At 40.2% G+C, this 24,514-nt stretch overlaps 2 protein-coding genes across 6 annotated transcripts in view; one reads left to right on the forward strand and one right to left on the reverse strand.

The window, feature by feature from the left end:
• The window catches only part of Cops2 (COP9 signalosome subunit 2), a 30,909-nt gene extending 19,262 nt beyond the window's left edge, over positions 1-11,647 (reverse strand). For both annotated transcript variants that reach the window (XM_059261312.1, XM_059261311.1), the window contains exons 1-2: positions 11,377-11,647; positions 1,006-1,119 (exon numbers count right to left, since the gene is read on the reverse strand). In XM_059261312.1, coding sequence (XP_059117295.1) covers positions 1,006-1,119; positions 11,377-11,550 — 288 coding nt within the window. In that variant the 5' untranslated portion in view covers positions 11,551-11,647. The remainder of the gene's footprint in view (positions 1-1,005; positions 1,120-11,376) is intronic.
• Galk2 (galactokinase 2) overlaps positions 11,520-24,514 on the forward strand; it is a 115,020-nt gene continuing 102,025 nt past the window's right edge. Inside the window, exon 1 of one of the 4 annotated variants that reach the window (XM_059261314.1) lies at positions 11,520-11,810. In XM_059261314.1, the coding sequence (XP_059117297.1) occupies positions 11,791-11,810 (20 nt within the window). In that variant the 5' untranslated portion in view covers positions 11,520-11,790. Of the gene's footprint in view, positions 11,811-12,028; positions 12,232-17,503; positions 17,655-24,514 lie in introns of those variants that run through there. The other 3 variants (XM_059261316.1, XM_059261317.1, XM_059261313.1) reach the window with 3 other exon arrangements.

Here is a 24,514-nt window from a genome sequence, read left to right on the forward strand (position 1 = left end):
GTAAGAACCACCACTGTTCAGAAGCCAAGAAATCAATGTGATCTGTTCCCAGAAACAACAAGATTATAGTAATAATAGTGCTGACCACGAGATTGTTTCTCTAGTGTGGTTTTCAGGACAAGGACCCTGCTTCACCAACAGCTTAATTAGAAAAGACAATAGGAAACCTTTCTGAAATATATCCACAATACAATCCTTCTGGCAGAATTATCATAAATATCAAACACACATTTTTGAAATAAATTACTTTGGATCTAAAGCACATTTATTCGGAAATAAAATGCCTGCTTCATGTGTTGGACACTTGGTCCCTAACGGATGGTGCTGTCTTGAGAGGTTGTGGAACCCTCAGAGGGTAGAGCCTAGCCAGAGAAAGCGAACCACTGGAACTTGTCTGGGGCACTATAACCCAGTTCCACTTCAGGTCCCAGTCTCTCTCCTTGCTTTTTGGTTGTCTTAGTCACCTTTCCACTTCTGTGATAACACACCACAGCCAAGGCAACTTATAAAGGAAGTGATGAATTGGGTGGACAGTTTCAGAGGGTTAGAGTCCACGGCATGGAACAAAGGCATGACAGCAGAGACAGCTGAAAGCTCACCTTGATCCCCAAGTGGGAGACAGAGAAAGAGAGATACTGGGCATGGCACGGACTTTTGGAGCCCCAAAGTGACACACCTCCTCCTCCAAGGCCACACCACTTAATCCTACCCAAGAGTCCCACCAACCGGGGACCAAGCATTCACACATATGAGCCTACAAGGGCCACTCTCATTCAAACTATCACACTGGTCCACTGAGATGGGAAGAATCCCAGTAACTACTCTGGCCAATACAGATTCCCTGCTATGAGGGACGACTACATCCTAAAGAGTGAACGGAAATATTTTCATCCTTGTTTTTGGTCAGATATTTGGTCACAGCAATGAGAAAAGTAACTGATATAGCATCATTAACAAAAAACAAACGAAAACCTTCAAGACATAAAATCAGTTGCATACAGACACCTTTTGGAAGCTGCTTAGTGCTGCTTTTGGGTCATCTTCTTTCAATGCTTTGGAATTATAGTACTGATTTTCCAAATCCACATTGGGCTCAGAGTTACTATCTTCGGAGTATTCCTGTGTATTGGAAAGAGAGAGATAACAAATGAGAAAAAGAAACTCAAAATGGCACTATAAAAAGTGAATGCTGCTAAGATAAAATGTTATTTTTGTATAAAACAACCTTGAACACTGATCCTATTTTAAAAATGGAGAAGGAATAAAGTATACAGTAAGATATCGAAACTAGCACTTCCAAAGGCTGTGAAGGGGGCCCAGAGGACAAGAGTGCTTGCTATGCAAGCATGGAGCCCCAAGTTTAAACCTCATCATGAACGTAAAGAACCAGGATAACTGTACAAGTGCCTGTAACCTACGTCACGCAGAGCTATGAAGTGGGTAGTCAGAGGAGGACTGAGGGGGCTTGTGGCTACCAGTCTAGCCCCAGGTTCAGTGAGGTGAGGAAACCTGACACCATCCTCTCACTTCCACATGTCCACTCACACATGTGCATATATTACACACATACAAACACATTAAGTTAAAAAAAAAAATCAACAACACTGGTTCTGTGAAATCAATGAGTATTTTGTAATCCTCATTAATACATTAAAATCTCAGAACTATTTAACCTTTGATTATATTGTTTCTTGTTGGTCTTTTTTTGTTTGTTTTGTTTTTTGAGGCAAGGTTTCTCTGTGTAGCCCTGGCTGTCTTGGAACTCACTATGTAGACCAGGCCAGCCTTGAACTCAGAGATCCGCCTGCCTCTGCCTCCTGAGTTAAAGGTGTGTGCCACCACCGCCTGGCTTATATTGCTTCTTATAGCACTTGTTTTTTAAGCAACTTTCACTGCTGCTGTATTGTTTTTTAGTAAGTACTGAATTTATATGGTGGAAAAACCTTCAGGCTTCTACAGCTCCATTTCAGCTTCCTTATTTGGATGTTACAAAGCTCTCTGGCCTGGTAAGATGGCCTTGCAGGTTGTGTGTGCAGGTCACAGCACAGCCTGTCTGAGCCTCTCCTTCCATAGGAGCTCCAGGATTGAACAGCTGTCAGGCTCTGTGCCGAGTGCTCTAACCTACTGACCCATCTCTCTGGCCCAAAAAGTATTATTTTAGATGGCCACAAAATAAAGATTATTTTTCTCCTCACCTAAAAGTCATTACAAAGGGATAAGTTTATATCAAAAGAATGGTACTGGAGGGGAAGAAAATAAAAACAAAGACATGAATATTAGAGTTGTTTTAAATTCAAATACAGTTTATTTCTTCAAAAAATACACATGGAATATTTTAAAGGCAGAGGCATGAAGAGAGTTTCACTGAGCACAACATTTAGCAAGCTCAGAAATCCTTCAAGATGGCTTTTTCAGTGGCTTGGTAAGGCACACCCTCTGTAGAATGAGAGCCCAAATGACACTCGTTCTCACAGACTAAAGACCCAGGAAATCCAGCTCGGGTTAACGCTTGAAACTCCACTGCAACACTTCCTTTAAGGACAAGACCAGACTAGGTAAAATTTTCTTCTTATTTTCTTCTTAACTCCTGTTACTTATAACAAAACTAATGAAGGTAGAAAATAACTACTGGAGAATAAACAACTGTATCTCAGTGACAGGGGCTGTAACAGTAACAGTCAAAGCTGGGGTTGAAAGAGAAATGGGCCCATTTCCTAGCAGAGGTGAAGTAAGGAGCACAGTGCAGGCAAGAGCGGCACAAGAGGCAACCCAACAAGCACACACAGGGACCCCCAGAGCACCAACTCCTTGCTCTTCAGCCATACACTTCTCCACCATAGAAAGTTTACCTTCCACAAGCTGTACTAGCTTTCCTGGTTTTCTTCTTAACCCTAAAGTTCCGACCTCATGTTAAACAGAATAATCCACACAAAATGTCTATTATCTAGTATAGTTAATAAAAATGACTTCCCACTGCTCACTAAATGAGCTAAAAGCAGTAAAAATCTGACTCCTGCCCACATCCAGCATCTCCTATGGAACGCTTCTCTCATTCACACTGCTGCAGCCACGCTGGCCTTTGCTCACAACTGCTCAGACTTCTTCCCACTATTCCTCTCTTCTTAAAATGTGGGTTATGATTCAACGCAGCCAGGGGGTGGGGTGGGGCACACCAACACGGAGACAGATGGATGGGACCTGAAGGTGAAGGGGGGGGTGTCTCAAAAAACTTGACAACAGTAAAAGATATCTGAATACATAATGACAAAATTAATAAGAAACCAAACGTTTCTAGCAGCACTAGCCAGATTACACTGTGTGACATCACTGCAACCTGGGTTGGGAACATAAAAACAGGCCCTTTGCACTGCGTATATCAACGAACAATGTCTCAAACACCTTGGCTCAGACTTGACTAGTCCTGTTATGGCTGTAGTGTATGCCTCACATACAGTCTTCTGCTCTTACAGAAGCAAATGGTTTCATTACAGAGAAGAAAGACTTCAGTACTATTCTACAGATAGTCCTCTGCAGACGTCATAGTAGTATCCCTTTGGGTTGTATTGTTAGGATTTCTGATTTTAAAAATTGCTGTCTGACTCACTAACTTGTTGCATTAAAAAAATTTTCATTAAATGGATTTTGGCTTAGGATCAGGGCAGAATTCCCAGTAATTTCCAAAAAGGACCTCAACATACTTATGTCATTTTGTATGTATATGTGATGCAGTAATAGCAGCACTGATGGTCATAGATGAAAGTATCAATCAATTGTGGAAAACAGTAAAGATGCTCTGATCTCTGTGTGTCCTACAGTCAAAGCTCATCTTGCTGTACCAAAAAATTACATTTTGGCATCCCAAATCTTCCAGATGCAGCCCTGAATCTGGAAACGAATGAAAAATAATTCTGATTGCCACATCACAAAAAGTGTAAGATTTTGGACTCTTACTCAGTGCTCATTTATTTTTGGTTTTTAGTTCAAAACATAAAAAACAAAAACAAACAAAATCAGGCTAGGATCAAGAAGGGAAAGGCCAAGAAGCACAGTCCATGCATAGCAGAGTTAAATCCAGGACTTTCCAGCATCGAGGAAACGGAAAATGCTCTAAGGGCTGAAGAGATCAGCTTTAGTCACCTTTCACCAAAGACAATTAGGACAGAGCTAAAAACAAGTTCTTTCTACTTTCCTCCATACTGCAAGTGTGCCTTCCTAGTCACAACAAAGCCCACTGGCTATTCTGAGAGCTGGATAAAAGACAACAGATGCTTGAGCTCAAGCAGGAGCATGACAAAAAAGGAAGAGTATGTGATTAAGAGCAGAAGATGGGAGTGAATTCAAGATGTAACTATCTCATGGGTAGAGGTGAAGTAAAACCAAGTTAACTACAATAATTACTAATGACTTAGTAGCACAAGGTAACAACCAGAAAAGAGAATTAGATGCATTACTGCTAAACTGAATTTGTTTCTGCCAACTGAATAACAATTTGTAGAAGTTTTAATGAAATATTTTTAGTAGAATCCAAAATTTCAGTCAATTTGTGAATATCCTAAATAAAAGTTTAAGCAACACATGTAAGATAAAAGTTGCTTGGGTATTATAAAAGGGATTTAAAAATCTTAAGGCTCATTTACAGTTTCAGCTACTGATGAAATAACTCAAGTATCTCCAAAGCATCTGTGATGACCCATCATCTATACTGTATGGGTCTACTCTCTTTTCCCCAAATATGCCATTTAATTTTGAGTTCTTGTTTTAACACAAATCATCCTTTTAACTTGGCCATACTGGAGAGAGACTGAACTCAGGCCTTGTGCATTTGGGCAAGCGCTCCACCACCAGTGATTTCGCCCAACTCTATCTTTGGAGAAAAGGTCTCATCCAGTTGCCAAAGTTGGCCTTGCGCTTGCAATCCTCCTGCTTCAGCGTCAGCCTTTGGCTAAAGGCTGGAGCCATTGGCAGCAGCAGCAAATCCTTCTATAGGAATCTACACAACTCGCTCTCTTTCCCTTCCTCCTTTGCTGCTCCCAGCCTCATGCTCCTGGTTAAATGCACTCGCCAAGGCTCTCCTTTCATTACCAGTTCTTTTTAGCAGAACCAACTCTCCTATGTTCATGCTTCTCTCTCTGTACATGACACATATTTAACGGGCTTAATGTGTATTCTGTCTCCTCACTCTCAATCCACTGTGAACTCTGTGTGTGTGTGTGTGTGTGTGTGTGTGTGTGTGTGTGTGTGTGTTTGTTTGTTTTTTGTTTTGAGATAGGACCTCTCTACATAGCTCTCACTATCCTGGAACTCAAACTCACTACGTAGACCAGAGATCTTCCTGCTTCTGCCTCTTTAGTGCTGGGATTAAAGATGTGCGCCACCACTGCCAAGCTATCCACTACGACTTTTAAAAAGCAGAAATGTTCTTATCATGTTTCATATTCCTGAGACATTACAAAGTACTCATTAAATGTTTAACTGAAGACTGAGCTAACAATCCAAATTAACAACACATACCAGTCAGGGTTAATTTCTGACTAAAAGGCAAAATGTAGCCCCTCTGAACAAGGCCCATTTTATGGTTTATTTACATATTCATGTCATCAATACAGGTCCTAAGGAGTACACAGTAGGAAAACAGAGCCATCAACAGAATGCTTTCTGAGACTTGCCCACTTCTAGCCATCTGCACCAGAGGCAAAGGACACTGGGAGGTAGAGTGGAATGGACCATTATTCTTAAATACCAGATACAATACAAATCCTACTTAGTCATTTGTGTTTCAACTATCCAAACTTTAAAAAAAAAAAAAACCTCACTCAAGTTAACGTGTACTAATTTGTAATCTATGGTGTAAATAGGAACCATCTTTTACTCATCCCAAACTTTCATTTTTCAGATGAAATTTTCAAGGAGAGACATAAAAACCACATGATCTAGGATCCGGTTCTCATCCTCAAATGTGTTCTTTGGATTTAAGGACATTATTGTCCCAATGCTTTTCCTTGTCTACTAAGTTTGAGGGATCCTTGTAGGAGGCTTCCAGTTCTCCCTAAAGCCCAGGCATTGATAAGGGATATAACACACAAGTGTAAATTCATTGTGGATGCTCATAGTTTACAAACGAACTTACCATAGTACATTTTAAAAAATGTTTTATTACAAACTAAGTGTATTTATATATGTTTATTACTAATGATTTAATTTATAAATTAATGGATTTAATTTTATCATTACCACGGGAGAGCTGTCAATTGCTTTTTTAGTTATCCTTGTTTAAAACTCTGAAATTCATTAACACAAAGTATACCAATAAACTAATAGGCCTTTTTGAAAATCCACAAAAACTTTTATTCTAAATCAGTATTATTCTTTGACTGTAGCTTTAAGAGGCAGTGTCCAACAATACTGATGTGGATTATATAGTAACACTTCTGAAGGAAACTACTTTTATTGTAGTTAAGTGTTTTTGGTTTTAATGAACTGCTTTTAATCTAAGACAGCATTACCCAGTTTAACTTAATTGTCAATATAGTTTTCAGTTAGTTTTAAAAAAGACTTACTTTATGTATAGGAGTGTTTGCATGGATGTATATGTGTGCACCACATGCGTGTCTGGTGCTGCAGAGGCCAGAAAAAGATATTGGATCCCCCTAGAACAGAGTTACAGTCATAAGCCACCACATGGGTGCTGGGAACCGAACTTGGGTCCTCTACAAGAGCAACCAGTGCTCTTAACATCTGAGCCATCTTTCTAGCTCCATTTTTCTTTTCTTAAGTTTCACATTGTTTATAATATTGCAGACTGAAAACAAGTCAAATTGTTATCAATAGAGAACCAGTCAAACAAAATATAGTACCTACACATCATCTTTGGAGATGTAAAAAGAGCAGTGAACCGGCAAAAGGGCTTGGGGGTACAGTTACTTGCTGACAAGTTTGACAACTGGAATTTTAGCTGTAAACCCACAGACTGGGAGAGAACAAGCTCCAACAAGTTGTCTGCTGACCTCCACATAGTACAGCGTGCACACACACACACACAAATATATGCTTGTAAAAATATTTTTCTTTCTTTTTTTGGAGCTGAGGGTCGAACCCAGGGCCTTGTGCTTGCTAGGCAAGCGCTCTACCACTGAGCTAAATCCTCAACCCCTGTAAAAATATTTTTAAAAGAGTAAGTTTTTTGCATCTCTCAGATAAACTAAGAATAATAAACTATATCCTGATTAAATAAGTGAAGGAGACACAGATGTTTAGCTTGGTTGCTTATGAAGGTGTAATGAGACCTGGGCAGATGAGGACCAAAGAGAGTGCAAAAGTTTACGTCTGTGCTTGCAAGTGTATCCATGGCAAGAGATTCTGTTGGATATTCTGTAGCTAAATATCATCCCCAACCCAGACAGACACAAACAACAAAATCTGGGGGCTTTAAAGTATATTAAAACTAGAAAAAATATACCAATAACTATTCACTCACTAATGCCAACTATGAGTTAGACCAAGAAAACATTAGGCCCACAGCTTGGTGAAACTATTCTATTTTATAGACAGTAGTTTCCATGTAATTCACTTGAATAATTATACTCAAGTATAAATATCCTGACTATAGACGAGAATTTGAAAAAATAACTTTGGAAATAAAATCAGTTTGCTTAAATTATTTCTAGAACTATTAGATGGATCAAGTGGGTAAGGCTGGCTTGCTGCAAGGCCTGATGACCTGAGTTCCATCCCGGGACCCACATGTAGGAGACAATCAACTTGCTCAAGCTGTCCTTTGAAATCCACATGTGCATCATGGCACACTTATGTACACAAATAAAAATTTAAACATGCAAGAAATATTAGAAGCACTAAGTAACTTTATGGCACAATAATTAAAGTACCTAATTATACGACTATATCAATTGATGACTTAATGAATAGCACTGGACTAAAAGGTTTTTGCTAGTATCATCTCTTACCTCTACAACCAACACGACATGGGTTAATACTGCTTAGAAAATGTCTACTTTTGCCTATAATCAAAATAAAAGACTGCAAAAATAAGAAACCAAGTGTATTGAACTTCTACATTTATTCTTTAACAATCCGTTCTAAATACTGGACATAAATAATTATTTACCATTTTGAATAAAAATAGTATAGAAGGGGACTGAAAAGATAATTCAATGGTTAAGAGCACTTGCTGATCTTGCAGAGGATCCACATTTGGTTTCCAGCACCCACATGGTGGCTCACAAACATCTGGAACATTAGTTCCAAGGCATCTGATACCCTCTTCTGACCTCCATGGAAACCAGGCAGGTACTCAGTACACAGGCATGCACTCACACACAGGTAAAACACTCATACACATGCAGACATATTTTTAATCTTCAAATACAAAAGGTGTTTTAGGGCATTAAAATATCAGTGGACAACAACTAATGATATGCTGAGTATCATCGTAGTCAGAAATACTCATAGTACTTTCATCATTTGTTGTGGGATATTTGTACACTGTGTGAAGATGTATTTCTGTGATTGGTGTAATAAAAAGCTATGCAGCCAATAGCTAAGCAGGAGAGATAGGTGGGACTTCCAGGCAGACAGAGGAAACTCTAGATGAATCTAGGCATGTGACATGCCAGCCAGACTTGGAATGAGTTAGACACACAAAATGGGATAGAGGTAAAAGCCACATGATAGAACGTAGATTAATAAAAATATGGGTTAATTTATTAGTTAGTTGAAATGAGCCTAAGCTAAAGACCAAACTTTCATAATTAATAAGTCTCCTTGTTGTTATTTGTGAGCTGGTGGCCCAAAGAAAAATCCGCCTACAAACATTTTAATTAATTAGTTAATTCAAACAGAATCATGTAGTCAAGCCCAGCCTCCAATTCAATATGTAGCTAGCCAAGAAGGGCTTTGAGCCTCTGATCCTTCTGCCTCTCTCTACCACCCAAGTGAGATAGGATGACAGAAGTGTGCTACCACATCTAGTAATTGTGGTGCTAAAAATCAAACCCTGAGCTTTTGAAATGAGGGCAGCACTCTAGCCAGTGAGCTATATCCCCAGCCCCACTTAAGAAAGAAAATGAAGAGAGAACCAGTTTTCTAACAAACATAACCACCACCACCACCACCACCACAACAACAACAACAACAACTCTAGCCTGGCCTGGAGCTGCAGGCCTGTTGTCTTCACTATTGTAGAGAAGTTCAGGGCCATCTTGGGCAAACTAGTGAGACCTTGTCTCAAAAAGTAAAAAGAGTAGAGAGAAACCTCCTTAAGAGAGCATGTCAATCCTGTAGACTTTCTCTAAAAAGAAACAGAAAAAGATCCAGGCAAAATAATTACTCAAATAAGAGAAAAACATCTCTACCAGCTATGAAATGGCAGCCATCCTTATCCTTTTAAACACATAATGATTAAAGGATACTGACTAGCAAATGAAAATAAATTACCTGAAAGATGTCATGCTACAAAAATTTTAACTGTTAGTAAAAGAGGTATAAAAGTTTCCACTACCTGACATATGACTGGGAATCTAGAATGGTATCTGTATGAGAAGAGCTATTTTACACAATGCTTGAGGAAGAAAAAAAAAAAATCAAAATTTCATTTAATTTTGCAATAGTGTAAAATCTTAATTCTGTTAAGGTTTTTTTAAAAAAGTTAAAACAATTGCATATTCAACTTTATTATATGGTACATGTCATAGGCTTTGAAAAGCTGGGAAACCGCCAAGTACAAACACTGTATATCTAATTAAAAAACTTCCAAAGCCAGGTGTTGTGATGCATGCATGCCTTTACTTCCAACACCTGGGAAGTAGAGTTCCAAGCAAGCCATGGGTAAATTGTGAGACCCTGTCTCAAAACAAAACAAAAAAACTTCCACAAAGTAGTAAAGTCTAATAGAGTATTTTCTAAGAGTCTCATCTTCATTCCTATATGTTTTTTTTCCAAGTTAATCCTAGTGCTAATATTCACTCATTTAAAAATTCAGGTATTTAACAGACTATTATCAGGAAAGGAGATAATAAAAAAATTTAAAAAATTGAAAAAAAACCCACTACACGCTAAAATTACAAACATTCAAAAGAAACATTAGACAATTTAAAAACTACCTGTAAGAAATAAAAACGAGAGAGAAAAGTTTAGTTATCACAAGTAACGTATTAATGAACTACGGGGATCTGCTTACAACTGCCTTGTGTGTGAAAAAACTAATACAACAAAATGCTACATTTAAACAATTACTAAAATATCTACTATGACTCTCCAGTAATAGCATTTCACTCTTCCTTTTGCAAAATATGCCTTTCTGTAAAATGCAAAAATTAAAAAAAAAAAAACCTTGGAAATGATTTACGGATTCACTCACACAAAGAAGTCACACAGTAACTCAAACCCAAGATATTCATGCTTTGAGAATGTGGTACTTAAAAGATGAACCAAACTTCTCAAAGCATCTACTCCACAACTTTACCAAAATGCAACATCACCGTAATTCCTAACAACCAAACAAAATGCTTCTCAATTAAGAAACAAAACTGACAATAATATGGGGATCAAGAGCATTTTTTTTTCTTAGTTCTCACACAGGTGTGCGTTTTTTGACTACCAACATAAAACAAGGGTCTAGTTTAAAAACCTGTAGACTCATTTACAAATTAAACCTTAAATTAAAAAGAAGTCATCAAACTAGGCAAGTTTGTTTACTTCTATGCTGTTGATGATTCAAACACTGATGCGGGGATATTTCTTAAATCCAGGAAAAAAGCCATTGGTTCCAATTCCCTTAACCCTTACCTCTCCCCAGGCCAACTAAACAAAAAGCAAACCCTTCATCTCAGCTTGTCAGATTTTTTTGGAAAACCGAACAAGCAGTTTAACTATTTCCCCCGCTTCTATTACTTGCTCTGAACCTTTACCTGGGACCCGAACTGACCCTGGACGAGACTCTTAAGCTGTTTTCGGGAGACTCCCGAGTTTCGCAGTCAGGTCTGGGAGCAGGATGGACCCCCTTAGTTTTCACTCTCCTAGCATCTGGCACCGACTCAGGTCTGGTGTGAAGAAAAGGTGGGCCTGTGGGGGCCCAGACCTCAGCGCCCGGCCCTGGTGGCTCGGCGGCGGGCATGGAGGCACCGAGAACCGGCCGCGGCCGGCCTCCTGTGCTATCTCTGGACCCCGCGGCCTAGGCGGACCGCCGCCCCCCTCCCTCTCTTGCCAGGCCCGACAGGCCCGCGGCGCCCGGCGAGGAGGGAACCCCGTCACCGTGCAGGGCGGAACGGGGCCGACGCGCCCCGGGGGGAAGCTGCAGCTGCTCGGTCTCGGCCCCGTCGCCACACCCCACTTGCAGCCCCGAGCCCGCTCCCTGCGCCTCACCAGGTCGTAGTCCTCCTCATCATCGCACATGAAATCATCCTCCATGTCAGACATCTTGGCCGGAGGGGGGGAGGAGAAATTAGAGACAGCCTCCTCCCACAGTCCTCTGCGGCCCAGAAGCGTCACTCCCGGTTCTCCTCGCCTTCCGGTCTCTCCTAGAGAAGATATGCACATTCCGGAACCAAAGAGCTCGACCTTGAGACGATTTACTACGGCGTCCAAAGGGAGCGCACAGCTCGCTTTTCCGGCGCGACAGTTGGTGCCTTAGCAACTAAGCGTAGCAACTGGGAAATCGGGCGCTTCGGGTCCTATTTGAGGGGTTTCGGAAACCTTCTAGCAGATTCCAGCCTCCTAGGTGAGGGAACTGTCTCTTTCCTTGCCTGGGACTCTGGAACCGTCTCTTTCTAATGAAACATGCCCGTCCTATATGACAGGTAGCGTGCCTTTGCCATTGTTTTCTATGTGTTTTTAATCCAGATCTTGCGGTGGGTATATTTACAGCAACACAATTTTCATGTAATGTTATATTTGTAGTTGGCAAAAAAAAAAAAAAAAAAAGTTCTGTGGATATCCCAATTTAGGTATGCATTAATCAGTTATTTAATTATTTAACGAATCACAAGCGGATCAAATTGAAGTAGCAGTTGATGACAGGTTTTAAACAAATGCGTTGTACAAAACCATTAGAGTTCAGAATGAAGAAAAAAGTTAAACTAAGGCAAACCCTGTTTTGTTTGTTTGTTTGTTTGTTTTTGGCGTAACCTTCCAAATTCTGTACACTTCATTTCACAAATGCTGTATAGCTATAAACTAGATATAATCTTCGGATTTCGGCCCAATTGTGTATCTATACAGGTCAGTTAAACATGCCCAAATCTCCAGAGGTAAAAAACCTATCTTCATCTGGTACAGTTGATGTTGAGCACAGACCAGCCTTAACACTCACACCATCCTGTTGAATCCTTAAAGACCCAGCTTGGCTGTGTGTGCTCCAGTGACTTCTGGAGTTGCGCCTGATATTACTAGTTTTCATCTGCATCCACTGGGGAACAGGATCATTTTGTTTTTGTTTCTAGGCCAGGAATTACTTGGTTCCGAAAATCTTGTAAGAAGACACATGGAGAAATAGTCAGGCATGACAATATTTGTGTTATTTCTATGTTGAAATTCTGTGAGCAAGTTTATTGCTATATGTACAAAATGTTTACAAAAAATAAGTCTTCAAACAATTTTGCTTTGAATATCATTAACATCCCCCCCACCCCCACCCCCCCACCCCCGTATTTTTTTGAACTGAGGAGAAAACTCGGCCTTGTGAGTGTTAGGTAAATGCTCTATTGGTGAGCTACCCCTCTTGCCTGACACTTATTTGTTTCTTAGGAAAATATTACAAGAAGGAATTTCAGATAGTTTAAAAAAGTAATCATTCAAAGTAACATCCTTTTGGTCATAGTTCTTTTTTTTTTTAAACGATAATATCACCTTACCTGTAACCACATAGTTTTACTAATATCCTTTTCCTCTCAATATTTTATCATGAGAAATTTCAAATTTAAAATACATTTGAAAAGATGGGATTGTGGACAAAAATATACCAACTATTGGCCTTAATGTTGTGTATTTCCTGGGTCAACTGAAAGATGCATATAAAACAGCACATTACTCTTTTGTACAGCTATGTGCATTTCCTAAAATTGAGAACATTATCTTATTCAAACATAGCATAATCATTACAAAGTAGACTGATAATCCTCTGAAAGCATTTAATTTTCAGTCTTTGTTCAAAATTCCTCTACTGAGTATAAAGGTTTAGTTTTGGAATGACCTTTAATGATACCATCTTAGAAACAAAACTATTCCAAAAATACTGCACGAATCTGTACATGTAATTTTACAACAAAGCAAAGCTTTCCAAGAAGTGTGATGACTGACTGTACATCCCAGTTTATTGGGACAGGTCAGGCTTAGGTACTTCTGATTAACATAGTAATTAATAGCACTCACTACTCTCAGAATGTAGCACAATAAATCACAGTTACTCTATCCATGCTATACTTTTTCCAAGTCACAAGGTAGTTAAGAGTTTTATTCATGCGTAATTTTTAAATACAAAATGATAGGGCTGTGACTATTTACCATGCCAGTATGGCATGCTGATTTACAGTGCATTTATCTGCATAATTTGCCATTTTTTTTTTATCGTAATGCCTTACTCATATAATGAGAAAAGACTTGAGTAATCTGGTACCTAGAAACACAAAGAAAATGGCAACTAAAATTTGAGCCTTGTATTTCTTTGGTGACATCCAAGTTTATTAAACCTAGCCTGACAACTTGATAAGAGCAATTATTAGAGATCAATTTTGTTCAGTAGTAAATAATTGATAAAATTTTTTTAACAGGTTGCTCATGTTTAAAGTGGATGTTATATTGTAAAAGTATTTAAAATATTTTTATTTTATTTTATTAAGGATTTAATTTTTTATTATTTTAAATTATGTGTATGTCTGCACATGAGTGTGTGCAGGTGCCTGCAGATGTCAGAGGTGAAGTTACAGGTGCCTCTCGACATGGACACTGGGACCCAAACTCAGGTCCTCTCCAAGAGCAGCGTGTGCTCTTAACCACGGAGACTTTTCTGTAGCCCCTTACTTTTTAATTGTGTGCCTATGTATGATGTATATGCATATGAATGTTTGCTATGTTTGTATGGGGCGTTTGTGTGGGGTCAAAAGGTAACCTTGCTGTCTGTTGTCTGCTCCCACCCTTACATGTTTCCAGGACTGAACTCTGGTGGTCAGGCTTTTGAGGCAAGATCCTTTATCCACTGACCATCTCACTGGCCCCCAAATATTTTTAAAACAGCATTTATTGAGGTATAATTAACTGTGTTATGGTAAGTTAAGCGGCATAAACTTATCAAACAATTTGATAAATTTTGCCAAATATTTATACCTGTGAAATGATTATCATAATATCTTAATGAGCTTATAAACTAAAGATGTTTCTTTATAGATTTCTTTCTGAAATTCTTTTCAGACGACCTATATCTTCCTCCTTTTATGTTTTTCTTAGGCCACCAGTGATCTATTATTTGACATTGTAGATGAGTTTACAGTTTCATCAACTTTATATGTAAATCGAAATAAACACGATGCATTCTTATTTATCTGACTTTTTTTTATCCATGTTGTTGCTGCATCAGTTGGTTGTTTGGATTTATTGCTGTGTGTTCTGTTTTTGGATATCTCATAATTATCTTCCTGTTAATGGATATGTGATGTTTTTCAACTCATGATTAGTATAATAAAACGGCTATGAACATTTGTGTGCAGGTTGTTGTGTGAGCATATTTCATTTCTCCTGAGTAATGTGATAGACTGATTCCAAGATGGCCTGTCATCCATGCTATTTAATAATTCTTTGCCCTTTGGGTGTGTCCTATGACTTGCTCCTAATCAAAATGATGGAGAGAAGTTGATAGACAATTATAAGGACATTATTACATTAAACTAGATCAAGTCTGTCCTGGCAGCAGACATTGTGTCCTGTGGTGTCTTCAAGAAGCACAGGTGTTGAGCCTCTTTAAAATAGAAGAGCCATCTAAGGCATACCCTGACTTTTGAGTGACAGAAAGTGTGAGACAATAAGTATGTATTGTTACATATTACCAAGTTTGTGGTAATGAAGTCATGAAGCAGTGGACACAAATAAATGTACATATGATGGTTGGGTCATACCAGAGGTGTACATTCAACTTTGTAAGAAACTCTCAAACTGTTTTCCTGGATAGTTTTAGCATTTAGTTTACCTAGTGGCAATGGATGAGAGTCCTAGTTGTCTATCTTGCCACCATTTAGTATGAGCTAGCCTATTTCAATTTTAGCTGCTCCATTAAGAGCATTGAGCATTTTATTGGCTTTAGTTTGCACTTCCTTAAGGCAGATGCTGTGTGTGTGTGTGTGTGTGTGTGTGTGTGTGTGTGTGTCTCAGTTCTGTAACTATATTTGACATTTAGCAGTTAATTTTTCAAGTACATTGACTATAAAGTTTTGAATGTGACAACAATGATGTAAGTTACCAAAGTTACTCATCCTCATTACACTTTCTGGACAAATGGATATGGATATGATATGGAACATTTCTTATTCCTCTGGCCCTAATAGCTTTATTGAGACTGGTATCAATGCACATGTTTGGAGTTCCCTTCTCCTTCATGGGAAATTCCTGGGTTTCTTTCTTGAAACCCACTTTATGGATGTATTTGTCGATGTATTCTCAGGTCACCTCCTCGTTGATGGCGTGTCCCCTCTTGTCACCACCCTTCTTTGTAGGAGACATCCTTCTAGGCCTAACTTGGAAGGACTCCATGCATTTCTTTGGTGACAAACCTCTTCAATTTTCTTTTTACAAGGTTGTTTATCTTATTACTCTTGCATGCTGAGGATTCTTTTTACTTTTTTGTGCTGTATCGAAGAAAGCTCTGCTACACCTTAGGACACCGATTGCTGATTAGTTTAAGAGAAGTGTATAAGAGCCAGCTGGTAAGGTATCTTACTGGGACAGATGCCTGCTGCCAAGCTTATGACCTGAGTTTGATTGCAGGGACTCACAGGTGCAAGGAAAGAACTGACATCCATAAGTTGTTCTATGACCTCTGTGCCCATGCATGCACACACTAAATAAGTTTAATTAAAAATTACAATGTATAAATTTCCCTTGTGAAGGTAATGTAAATATCTCCTCTCTCCTATCCCAGATAAGGGGAACTGACATGCAGAGTCTTCATTAGTACATTGTTCTAAACCTTATGTCCCTCTCATTAGAAAGAGTCAAGAGACTTTTTTGCATACATTTTAGACAGGGAAGAGCTAGCTGAAAGCCAACAATCCAAGGACTCATGCATTTATTCTCTCTGCATGTGACTACAGACATAATGCTTTCCGTTGCAGCCTTGACCTCCCTGTGCAATTATAAGCCAAATAAACCTTTCCTTCCCTGTACTGTTTTTTGGTCAGGGCATTTTTATCACAGCAACAGAAAAGTAATGCAGTACCCATGCGCAATGTGACCTTAGATGTGTAGCTTCACCTCTCAGCCATTCATCCTGTTGTATTGGAAACCAGTCTGCCAGGCACAGTGCCAGGTAGGCAACTGCCCTCAAGTTGCTTACATGTAGTTGGTAGAGATGGTGAGGCAGCAATTAGACAGACAATAAACTCATGAGAATAAATATGCAGGGCAGCTTTTTACAGTTCAGAACAGTAATGGAGTAAATGTGGAGTTGGTATTCTTGTAATAGGGTCTCTGGAATTTCCCTAGGCAACAGAAAGATGAGGGGTGAGCTGGATACTGAATGAAAACTTGAGGACGTGACTGCTCCTAGGTATGGGTTGAGAAGGTTCGTTGTAGATATGAGGGAGAAAACAGCCAGAGGCATCTGGACTGAACATGGCCACGGGGGTAGGTGGCAGGAAGCGAGAGAGGAAGAGAAAGAGCAGAGAGCATCTGGGTGCCCAGTGACCATGAGGGCACGGAGCCAAAATGGGGGAGGTTATATAGGGATCAGAGGCTAGGGAAGGAATCCCAGCCCCTGGGCTGGAGAGTTTAGGGTGTGGGCGGGTTGAGAAGTTCTGGGAGGAGCCATGGGTACTGAGTGAGACTTGTTCCAGGTTTCTTTGAGACCTAACCAATACTAAGGGTTCCTTCTCCTATTAGTGGTGTTCTATGAAGGCCTACCTGTGCTTGCATTCTGGAAGTAAATGCAAAGATATTTACATCTAATTTTATGTTGCCTACTTTGGAAATAAATTTAAATAAGCAATAGGTGAACATGTCATGGTCTTTGGGATGTATTTGCTGGACATTAAGGAAGAAAAACCCTAACTTAAAAAAATAAAAAAAAGCCTGCGAGAGATCAGAAGACCAAGGTGTGTGCGGGTCTCCAGGTTCTGACACTGTACTCAGCCACATCAGGGCACAGAAAAATCCGGTCACTCGCTCCTGCGTCGCCCCTGTGAGCCAAAGGCGAGGTAGTGGCTGCACTTGATACAGTGTCTGGAGCTGTGGGGGAGGAGCTGGGGGCGGGACAGTCTGGAAGGGGTCACTTGTGCAGACGTGCAGGATTTCCGCTGAGGTCCCGGAAGAAAGCCACTCCTGCTGCCTTTATCTTGTGATCCTCAGCTGTGCTGCACTTCTGGAAACTGCAGAGGGATCTAGCAAAATATGGCTGCGGAGGAACCCACCACGCGACGAGTCCAGGTGGCAGAACATCCCAGGTGGGGCAGAGGCGTGGCCTGGGATCCCCGGGCTGGAGAGGTGCGCACGGCGCTCTTTGCTTTTGGCAGCGTCTTTTGCCTCACCGTTTCTTTCTGTTTTTTGTTTTTTGTTTTTGTTTTTGTCCGTGGAGGAAGACAGAACCCTTAGGATTCTAGACGCTGCCAGGGTTTGTGTGAGTTGCTTCACACGGAGGCTTTTGCCCTTTCTTGTCGAAGGATTGAGTAAAAATGCCCAAACCAACCTCAAACTGCTCGTTATCTTAGCCAGTCACATGACACTGCTTTTCCAAGTTTCAGTCCTCAACAGTCATTTTTGAGCCCCTGCATCTTTGACAAATCCGAGAATCTCCGAACTCTCATCAAGGAACTAATTTGTTGCCAGTTCCTAGCTACAGGATTACAATTCTTTTCAATGTCTAGTAGAGGATCTTTTTAATTACAGATCCTCTGTAGAAATACTTTGTTCTGGTTTCTGTGGCTGAAATTTCACAGACTTCTCTCACTTGCTGTTCTGTTAGCCCAAGGGCTTCTCTGAGGTTAACTGCCTTGGAATTTAACTCCCCGCTCCTCCCCATTCTGTTTTGGTTGATAAAATAGTGCTTCTCTATGGCTTGAAAATGCTCATTCCTGGACAAGCCAGCAACAACGTATCTTTAGTTAACCAGGATAAAACATACCGTACTCTAGAGACTCCCAAACTATGTAACAGCCACTGAATGGTTTTAAGATTCTCTGAGGTCATTTTATGAGGTGGTTGTTTTACACATTCAGTAAATGAGCACACACTGTGAGAGATGTGCTTCAGATGACTCCTGAAGAATTCATGAAAAGAAACCCACCCCTCTGTGTGTAGTATTGTACAAAACATGTCTACAAATAAAACTTCAAATACGATTTTTTTTTAGCCAGGGTTTCCCTATGTAGTTCTGGCTGGCCTTGAACTCGATATGTACACCAGTCTGGCATCTAACTTAGAAAGATATGCCTGCCTCTGCCTAGTATTAAACATGTGTGCCACCATGCCCAGCCTTTTTAAAATGATTTTAATAATAAAGATCACTGCCCTCCAGTGAGGATGTTGCTAGGAAGCACAGGTCCATTGCTAAAAGAATCACTGACTCAATTCCTTTAGTGTTTTTTCATGCTTTTCACTATTTTTTTTACAGTATTTGTTTATGCAACAAATATTTAATGTTATTTAATCTGTGTTATATATTGAGTCATTTTTCTGTCCCACCAGCCAGCTCCCAAATTATGACACAGAGACTTCTTATTAATTATGAAAGCTCGGCCTATAGTTTGGGCTTGTTCCCAACTAGCTCTTATAACTTAAATTACCCCATTTATGTTACTCTATGCTCTATCACGTGGCATTACCTCTCTTCCATCTTACACCTCCTTTTTCCTCTCTGTGTCTTTTCTAGTCTCTCTCACACCTAGATTCATCTCCTATTTCCCCTCTCTCTGCCTGGAAGTCATGCGTAGCTATTGGCTATTCAGGTTTTTATTACACGAATCACAGCAAATACATCTTCACGGTGTACAAATATCCCACAACAGCGTTAGCCACAAGTGAGGTCATAGTGGTCATGTAAGCTCTGCTTTGCTGTTTCTTGTTTCCAAATTCATTGTCATTTGTTTTGAGATAGTGTCTCTGTGTGGCTGAGGATGACAATGAACTCTTGATCTGCCTCCTGTACCTCAAGTACATCATTATGCCCAACTATTGTTTCATTTTGTACTTTTGTACACTGTTATGAGCTTTATGCAATGTTTTGCAGGAATATTTTGAAGCATCCTATTTTAGAAAGGGTACCATTTATTAAATCTAGATAGTGTAATCTGCAAATCTAAGTGGTCACATGGTGCAATTCATTGGTACCTTCAGGTGAACCTGGATTCTTGTGCAACTCCTGATCTTTGTTCACGATACCTTCAATTTCACAGGAAACCAGATCCTCTAGGTAAAGACATTAGGCAACTACATTATATGTTTTAATAAGATAATTTCTTCTCTCTCTCTCTCTCTCTCTCTCTCTCTCTCTCTCTCTCTCTCTTGGTTTTTCAAGACAGGGTTTCTATCTGTGTAGCTCTGGCTGTCCTGGAACTCTCTCTGTAGATCAGGCTGGCCTTGAACTCACTGAGATCTACCTGCCTCTGCCTCCCAAGTGCTGGGATTAAAGGATTAAAGGTGTGCACCACCATCACCTGGCTTTTTATTCTCTTGGTATAAAAAGCAAATTTGAGAAGTCTGGAGTTGTAGCTTGGTGGTAGTACACTTCCCTAGCATGCCCAAGTCCCTGCATTTGATTTTCATCATTAAAAAACTCAGGGAGAAATAAGAGAGCTCAGTACATTCTATCTTCATTTGACTCATGCTTTTTGTCTGTACTGTCAAACTTTAAGTTTCACTTCTAGCTTTCTTTGCAGAGATATCTCTTTTCTTTAGGATTAAGTTTTAAATTGTTAGGCTGGCAAGGCATGATGATGCATGCCTGTAATCCCAGCAATTGGAAGGAGAGGCTGGAGGGGAGGGTCACCACAAATTGAAAGCCAGCCTGGACCAAATGAGACCCTGTGGCTGGTTTTAGTAACTTTTATATTGCTGTGAAGAGACACCATAGTCCAGTGAAATTATTGAAGTAAAGCGTATTTGGGGGCTTACCATTTCAGAGGGTGAGTCCATGGCCATCATAGTGGAGAGCATGGTGGCAGGCAGGCAGGCAGGCAGGCACTGGAACAGTGGCTGAGAGCTTATACCTTGATCCACAAGCACTAGGCAGAGGGAGCTCACTGGGAATGGCACATCTCCAAAAAGGCCACACCCCCTAATCCTTCCTAAACAGTTCCACCAACTGGGGATCAAGTATTCAAACAGGAGCCTGTGGGAGCCATTCTCATTCAAACCACCACATCCCCCAAAACAAAAACAAAATCTGGGGAGGCAGCTCAGCTATGGAGTGCTAGCCTCATTCATGAAACCTTGGGTTTGACTCCCAGAACTGTGTGAACCCCTATGGTGGCATGTCAGAGTTAGAGACAGGAGAATCGGAAATTCGAGGTCATCCTTTGCTAGTGAGTGGGAGAACAGTCTGGGCCACATGAGACCTTGCCTAAAGTAACCCTAAAACAAATGAATAAAAACTGCTAGGTTACTATTTCTTGTAATAACTTTACTGATTTAGAATACTGTATAATCCACTCATTTTAAACTGATGAACTGGTTTAATGAATAAAAGTGTTTCCGTGTAAGCGTGACCGCCTGAAATCAGTACCAAGAGCTCATCAGTGTGGAAGAAGAGAACTGACTCCTGAAAAGTGCCTTCTGACCTTCAGGCGTGTGCCATGGCATTCATGTGCCCTTGAAAACACACACACACACACACACACACACACACACACACACACACACACTTGAAAAAGTTAGCAATGAAGTGGATTCACAGTGTTGTGCATCCATCACCACAATTAAATTTAGATTTTCTTCACACAAACATACATATCATTCCTTATATTTCACCTTTCCCTTCTTAAGCAACTACTCATTTATTTTTTCTTTCCTTTTTCCTTTCAGATTTGTTTATTTTGGACATCCCAAATAAGTGCTATCATAAGACGTGTTCTTCACCTCTTTCTGTGCCTCTTTTTGTCCTTCCTTACTTTCTTTCTTTCTTTCTTTCTTTCTTTCTTTCTTTCTTTCTTTCTTTCTTTCTTCCTTCCTTCCTTCCTTCCTTTCCCTTCCTTCCTTCCTTCCTTCCTTCCTTCCTTCCTTCCTTCCTTTCTTTCTTTCTTTCTTTCTTTCTTTTTTTGAGACAGGGTCTTTCTGTGCAGTCCTGGCTGTCTGGGAACTTGCTGTGTAGACCAGGCTGGCCTCCAACTCATTGAGACCCTCCTTTCTTTGTCTCTTGAGTGCTGGGATTAAAGGCATGTGCTACCACACTCAGCTGGCTCTTTTCTCCCAGTGTTCTTTCAGCCATGCTGTAGCATGTATCAGTATGTGTTCTATCACACAACAGACTGTATTTTGCTTACCACTTAGTAGACATTGGGATGACTTTGACATTTGGCTCTTACAAATAATGCTGTGCTATGATGATACCCTGTGAGCAGATTTTCCATTTCTTGTTTTCTCATCTTAGCTGATTTGGTGACCCTGACCTTATAATACTGAAGATGGAGAATATTTAGAAGACTATGATTTGAAACCTAAAATTCCATCTTTCCTTTTTTTTTTTTTTTTTTTTTTGAGACAGGGTTTCTCTGTGTAACAGTCCTGGCTGTCCTGAAACTCACTCTGTAGACCAGGCTTGCCTCATACTCACAAAGGTCCACCTGCCTCTGCCTCCCAAGTGCTGGGATTAAAGGTGTATGCCACCACCACCCGGCTAATGGAAAAGCTTTAAAAAATATTTATTTTATGTGTATGAATGTTTGGCCTGCATGTTTACATGTGCACCATGTACATGCCTGGTGCTTGTGGAGGTCAGAAGAGGACCCCCTGAACTGGAGTTACAGATGGTTGTGACTGCCATGTGAGTGCTGGGAATTGAACCTGGATCCTCTGGAAGTGCTTTTAATTGCTGAGCCATCCTTCCAGCCTTGGAAAAGCTTTAATGAGAATATTTTGCCATCAAATATGAAGTTTAATGTTTCTGGTGAATACTTTTTATTAAGGTAAAGACATTACCTTATTATCTAGCATGTTAAGGATTAAACAGTGTTTTTTATTAGCATACATCAATTATAAATAATGTTTTTTTGTTTTTGTTTTTTTTGTTTTTTGATTTTTCGAGACAGGGTTTCTCTGTGTAGCTTTGCACCTTTCCTGGAACTCACTTGGTAGCCCAGGGTGGCTTCGAACTCACAGAGATCCGCCTGGCTCTGCCTCCCGAGTGCTGGGATTAAAGGCGTGTGCCACCACCGCCCGGCCAATAATGGTTTTCTTTATGACATTTTCATACATCTACATAATGTATTTTGATCATATTCATCTTCCCCCTCTGTTACCCTTTCTTGAGCCTTCCTTTTCCTACCCTGTTCCCACTACAGCACTAGTATGCACATCTTCCCTGGTTGGTCAGTATTGTATACAGGGTCCACAGCTGGGTAAGACTGTTAACCACAATTCTTTCCCAGCAGCTTGCTGGCATAACAGCTACCGGTGCTGGCACATAAAACCTAATCAACAGGGAGCAAGTTTTCAGGCCACTTCTGTCTTGATTTTTTTTCTATGCCCTGCACCAGGGCATATGATGTCTTCAGCAATAGGGTCTTACCCTGCAGTTCTGGTGGGGAGCAAACAGCAGTTATAGAAGCCTGTGTTGTTTGGAAGTCTCAGGGCCCTCCATGACCATCAACTCCTAGGGAGATAGCCTGCTCCTGGCAATGGAATTTTCACTCAATAAACCTATGGCTCCTGGGAGAGGTTCTATCCACTCATGCAGGGTACTTTTAAAATTTATTTTTGTTATTATTACTAATTATGTAATCACTTGGTCATGGGTTTCATTAGAGACAATGAAGACAGTAGCTACTTAGTGTTTCATTGGGTGATTTTAGTGATAAACCGTAGTATAGTGTGCCTGCTCCACTCCACTTTCCCAGGTGACTCTAGCTTATGTCAGGTTGACAAAAAACTAACCGTCATCTCCCCATCCCATCCTCTTTTGCCTCTTCCTTTCCTCCCTCCCTCCCTCCTTACTGTTTTCTCCCCCTTTCTACTGAAGTTCTAGGTAAAGTTTGATATTCTGTGTTCTCTAGTTACAGAGAAAACTACTTTTTGTGAAGTTTTATATGTTCTTGTTCTAGAAGATGTGTAGAGAGAATCAGATTCAAGGAGTCATCTCATCTACCTGCATCTTATGGTCCAGTTAATGTTTACTTTTTTTATTTTTATTTTTTGTTTTTTCCATTCTGGAGAACAGCCCCAGGCCCTTTCACATACTGAGCCAAACCCCCAAACCCAGTGCCTGCTCTGCTTCAGAGAGTAAATGATTCCTGCCGAGGTCTCTGTTGTAATCCAGAGCAGCTACTTCATGAATGGACTTGAGTGATCACACATAACAAAATAAGTGAACTTATTTGTACCAAACAGTGGGAACAGGATGTATACAGGATTTAAACTCTTCCAAACATATTGACTTTGAGAATTTGGACCAAAGGATAGGAATGTGTGAGACAGTATCTGGAGTTGTAGAGTCACCATGTCATGGACACATAGGGATGTAGACGCAGAAATGAGGTCCGCAGAGGCAAAAGGGATGCAGAGAGGAGTGAGAAGAGGGAAATGGTGATGCCATCTTTGGAGAGATGAGAGAATGAGTCAGGAAGAGAATGAGTCACCAAAGACACCAGTGGAAACAGAATTTCTGGCTGCTTTCATATTTCCAGGAGGCCAGCCTGAGTCTTTTCCAACAGTGATGTCTGCACAACTCTACTTACTCTTTGTCGTTATGTCTCCTTTCACTCTTGGAGCGTGCGTGTGCGTGCGTGCGTGTGTGTGTGTGTGTGTGTGTGTGTGTGTGTGTGTGTGTATGTTTGTGTGTGTTGTGTGTCTGTGTCTGTGTGTGTCTGTGTGTATGGATTTCCGTTTTTTTGCAACAAATTAATCTCTAAGAATAATTAATCATTCAACTTTTGAACATGATGGCCCCTAGTTAATGTTTATTGTAACTGGTGTTATTACTTGAACAGTGTGGTATGGGGACTACTGAAAGATTTGGGATGATTTGACAATGGTGAGTGATTAAATCTGCTATAAGAATTTTGGATCTGAATGGTACCCAAGAGGAATGTGTAGTTCTCCAATTTTAGAGAACAGGAAAACTATTTGCTAAACGTTGACAATGAATTACAGACTC

The sequence above is a fragment of the Peromyscus eremicus genome, chromosome 4 (assembly GCF_949786415.1).
Source record: "Peromyscus eremicus chromosome 4, PerEre_H2_v1, whole genome shotgun sequence".
NCBI lineage: Eukaryota > Metazoa > Chordata > Mammalia > Rodentia > Cricetidae > Peromyscus > Peromyscus eremicus.